Here is a 4,993-nt window from a genome sequence, read left to right as displayed (position 1 = left end):
ATGGAGTTGTAGCAGCGGAGGTGAAGCACACGCATGAAAAATAATTTTCACATGCGTGAAACTTTTTTGTATGCTTGCAAAGCACAGCCTGCTGGGATGTTTCTATGTATCTACTGGCACCAGAAGGGCTCTTTAGGACCAAGTACATACAGTACATTTGTGCACAGTAATGAGCAGGTGAAATGTCTCTCAAGATTTAGGAAAATACAATTTTATTGAATATAATAAAAGTAAAAAGTCACTTGACATGCTGCTGTTTTGTGCTATGATCTATTTAAGTGCTGAAGTTGTTATTTACGTGACAACGCCTGAACGCAACACAAGCTCAGCACCAAGAGTGCCATGTTGCGCTGCTGTGCGAGCAGCGTGTTTGTCTGTGCGTAACAACAGTCTGTTGATGGTTATTTACACAGTGTCCATAACAATAACTTTGTCAGCTGACAAACTGCACCGGGCTCGGGGTCAGGTTTGGTCAGGAAAATGCGGCCCGAGCCGCTCTAGCGTGCTCACCTGTGAGTGTGGCGGAACTCCACCGTGCGTGATACAGAGAGCAGAGGAGAATTGTTAACGCGTGACCATGTAGAGACAGAAATGACATGATGACATAACACGATAAATAGTATATTGTTATGTTATTATATGAAGCGTCTGTCGCACAAAATAATATGACTTTAGTTTATGAAGAGGTAAGACAGCCCTCTCCTCTCCTCTTATATGCTGCACTGTAGAGAGGCTTCAGTGTTGATTGGCTTCACTTGTGTCATGTAACCAATCAAAACTGTCAGTGGGTCATTCTTTCAGCCAGTCATTCTGTCTGTCTCACGTTTTTCTACTCACTGACTTGGTCAATCTATGTGAAACTGCACATAGGCATTGAGGATTGGCATAGGTAGAAGGTGACAAAGCTACCAATGGGTATGGACTAGTAATATTAAATATAATTTATTTAATGCCTAAATAATGAGTGTTTGTCCAGTACTTATGTAGCCTATGTGTGGTTGAGTTTTCAATTTAATACTATTACAATTTAAAACTAATAGTGGGCTATAATGTTTCTCTTAAAGGAGCAGCAGAGAAGCCGGACTTGCTCGAACGGTCCGCTGGAAAACCGAAGATCAAGGACGCGGCGACACGGCCCTGCCACGGCAGCCGCCCGTGGGCAAACAAATCAGTCTCCAGCGTGCCGCTGTCCAGCAACCTCGAATCTGTAGGGGAAGGGGGGTGGACACGACTCGCGGCAGTATTTTGAATTTGAGTGCAGTAACCGTTTTGGCCACATTCTTACATACAGCGCCTTTAATTGTTGATTCGGGAGATGATATTTGATGAAGTTTTTGGATGTGACATCATCCCCTGACAGCTCGGACGTGAGAAAGAGAAGAAAAGATAGCAAGCCGCACATCAAGCGAGTTGGTCCCAAACAAAAAAACACAACATGCTGGTTTTTCTGGCAAAAAAAACTTGAATAGGATATAGCATAGCATACCATAGGATGCTGTTATAATTATCATTATAGTTTGTTTTTATGTCATTTTCAATGAGGAGTAGCCTGTTCTAACAGACAGAAAAGTTCAGACTTGGAGAGGGTGAACTTTTCAAACTAAAGGTAGGCTCTAAAAATAAACCAACGAACAGTATTTCCCATTGCCTTCTCAGGATAGGATTATATATGCCCATTTTCGGTTATGCCTTGTTATTTATTGTACTGTTTTTCTTATTTGATAAGCCCTAGTACTGGATGCTGTAGAGCTGTGCTTTTATTTGATTTATGTTGATAGATTCTAAAAATAAACCAACCGACAGTACCCGTTGCAGTCTCAGGATACGCTGTATAGCACACATTATCGTTACTGCCTTTGTTATTTATTGTTACATTTTTATTATTTGACAAGCCTATAAGTATTGGATGCTATGGGGCTGTGTTTTAATTTAATTGATTTGTGTCGATTACTGTAATGAAAGTGGAATATAGACCACAGACAATTTGTTGTTATTTCATTCTGTTTGGCTGACTGCTGCATTTGCGTATTTGTTAATAAAAGTTGTTAATGTTGTACGTTTTGTTGTTATTTTTTCAGTATTCTTAGGCCTATGTAATGTTTGCTATTCTGTTTTTGAACGGTATAGGCACAAGTCGACATTTTGGTGACTCCCCCTGAGCCCTTCAAAGTGATTTTTAATTAGTCACGGTAATACCGTATACCCCGGGAAAATGTGGGGATGGTTTAACGGTAACAAAATTTGGATACCGCCCAACTCTATGGCTCGGGCCGTATTTTCCTGACAAATACCGTTAAACTGATATGACTTTTTTTAAAAACGTGCTATGAAAATTGTCATACCGCCCAGCCCTAGCTGCAGCATGTCTGACACACTTGATGACAAAAAGCTTTCACAAGATTTTTTATGAATGCCAACAAATTAAAAGGCAGTAATAAAATGGTTATTTTTTATCTGGCCCTTGGAATCTCTGTTTTCCTGAATGGATTAGTCCTTAGAACAAGGCTGAAGACCAGTGATAATAGGCCACTGCATCCATCTCAGCAATGATCTACAGTCATCTGTCAAAACTCCCTGAACTCTCTTCCATGTCTGATGTAACTGATAGCTCCTTCTTATAAGCATGCTTTCATTAAACTGAGGGTTTTATCATTTGTTTTCATGACAAGACAAGAACAGTAATATTATTTTAGCCATTCAAGCAGGTTATTCACTGAAATACAGTAACTGTGATGTTACTTTTCCTACCTAGAGCTCGCGCTACCGCCAAGAATGGTATCTGGTCAATGACAGTGCTGCGACGGACTGGGCCATTGTGACTCAGCCTTGGCCTCTTCCAGACAACCCGGTTCACTCCAGATTTCTTGATAACACTGTTAGCAGACAAGGAGAAAGAAGAGAGAAGCTGCCACTGACTTCAAGCAAAGAATCCACAAGTTTCTAAAAGCCAGTTTTTGACATTAAGGGTGGGCTCATATGTCACTTACAACGAGCAGCAGCAGCGACCCACCATCCGACACTGGCACACCGTGAGGATGGAAACAGAGGGCTCTGCAGGGACGGAGCCACTGCCACAGCAAGTGAGCACGCCGTCTGCGGTCAGTTTGACTTGGCCAGCGGACTTCACTACAAGCTGACTGGCCGTAGAAACAGGTGACGTACTTTATGTTCTAAAATCAGCCACCGAGTTGCAGGTGACATAAGCAGCCAGCTTGAGTCAAGCACAGACTGGCCAGTTCACACCGCTGCAAATCTTCTCTGCAACATTCTACAATGGTTTCATTCTGTCAGCATGTCGCAATATAATAAGCTGCACCTGTTCAAAGCAAGGAGTTCTTAAGAGAACAGGCTGCGGCTAAAATGACTTATCATAGGATCTGCTCGGCAAGGACACATAAAGCAAAAATATCCCAGAGCGCTTGTCAAGACAGCAGCATCCTGTTTAATTTTTGTCCTCCAGCAACAATCTGCTCCACTGTGTACTTTAATTTACAACTTCAATTTAATGTCACAGCAAATGATCAACCGTTTGATTCAATGTGGACCCCTTTGGCAGCTAAATTATTTAAAGTTTTGATAGAAACCTCCAACAGAAAAGTTTTGTCTTTTTTGTGGAGAGTTACGTTTATGTCCTCTGAGCAATGATGTGCTGGCCAGGCTGCAAAACCACTCTTTTCAATGCAGGAAATACACAACATCAGAGAAAACAATTAAAATTAATGTTGTATTTAAATATTATGTAGATGCAAGGTGTTTTGTGGGTTAAGCCTTACCTCCCTCCCAGACCTTCAATACGCTCCCTCTCTCTGGGTAATTCAGGTTTGTGGTCTTGTGTGACTTCCACAGCTCTGATGAACGGGACTGAGGGATCATCCTGGACCCCTAATACCACTGCTGAGTCCCCAACATGGGCCACATACATGCGGTTTCCTCGGATGACTACTATGCTGGCTGTGGTGCCTGATGTGCTAGGTAGGCCTGTGAGTGTCTTTGGCCATTCGGCTGAGAAGATGAAAGAGAGAAAAGGAATATATCATATTTAATGAGCTAAAACCTTTATTGCTAATAAGCTGCTTACTGCACAAGTACACTGAAATACACAAGAAAGCCCAGTAAAATGATGGGAAGAAAATAAAAATTCTTCTTTTTTAAAAATAATTTTTTGGGTTTGTTTTTTTTGTTTGTTTACTGCTAATGTCCATCAATCATTCTCTGTATTGAGCGTCATTACAAAACTGTGACCTTTAGGTTAGCTGGAGGCAAAAAAAAAAGCCAGACATGCACTTCACAGACACTGTGTATAGACACCAGTGGCGCCGATAGGCTTGGGCATCTGGGGATTCAGCCCTGAATGTTTTGTTAATAGCTCCAGATCTAAATATATAGGCTACAGGAATATTTCGACAATAAGAATCGGTCTAACAATAAAAACAAAAAGCCCATGATCTATTTAATCTGTGTCATTTAAGCAGCACATCTCTCTCTCACTCGCTCACTCTCACTCTCACCTTCACCAGAAGAATAAATATGATGTTCTCCACCGAACCACCCAAATCGACCCTCAGTGGCAAGATAACAACATGAGAATAGATCCACCCAGGGCTGAAACTGAACAATACTGGAAGAGCATATGAGAGAAGGAGGCATCACATAACACAGATGCTAAATGGGTAGTGGATCTACCTTGTTGTTCTCCCAGAACAAGAGCCAGTTACCATTACAACGGCAAACATCCAGGACAGAGTATCAGGTATGAAGAGCTGGACACCACTGGGCCCTGACAGGATCCACACCTACTGGCTAAAGTTTATTGACAATTTTAACATCTTTTGGAACTGTAAGGATCGCTTTCAGCGTGATGGGATTCATCCGAACATCACTGGATGCAGACTACTCGGGGCCAATCTACATCATGCTCTTGGAATGCCATACCAAAACAAGAATGGACAGATAAGAGCCAAGGACAAGTACTGGGCACAGAGACAGACAGCCT

General features: G+C 41.9%; 1 protein-coding gene across 3 annotated transcripts in view; it reads right to left on the bottom strand.

The window, feature by feature from the left end:
* The window catches only part of LOC126397242 (protein phosphatase 1D-like), a 34,087-nt gene that overhangs the window by 17,271 nt on the left and 11,823 nt on the right, over nucleotides 1-4,993 (bottom strand). For 2 of the 3 annotated variants that reach the window (XM_050055883.1, XM_050055867.1), the window contains exons 2-4: nucleotides 3,774-4,002; nucleotides 2,988-3,137; nucleotides 2,749-2,873 (exon numbers count right to left, since the gene is read on the bottom strand). In XM_050055883.1, the coding sequence (XP_049911840.1) occupies nucleotides 2,749-2,873; nucleotides 2,988-3,137; nucleotides 3,774-4,002 (504 nt within the window). The remainder of the gene's footprint in view (nucleotides 1-2,748; nucleotides 2,874-2,987; nucleotides 3,138-3,773; nucleotides 4,003-4,993) is intronic. The other variant, XM_050055875.1, reaches the window with a different exon arrangement.

This window comes from Epinephelus moara, chromosome 2 (genome assembly GCF_006386435.1).
Source record: "Epinephelus moara isolate mb chromosome 2, YSFRI_EMoa_1.0, whole genome shotgun sequence".
In the NCBI taxonomy this organism is placed as follows: Eukaryota; Metazoa; Chordata; class Actinopteri; order Perciformes; family Serranidae; genus Epinephelus; species Epinephelus moara.
Note: the sequence above shows the minus strand (reverse complement) of the source record. Positions and strands in the feature narration are given on the sequence as shown.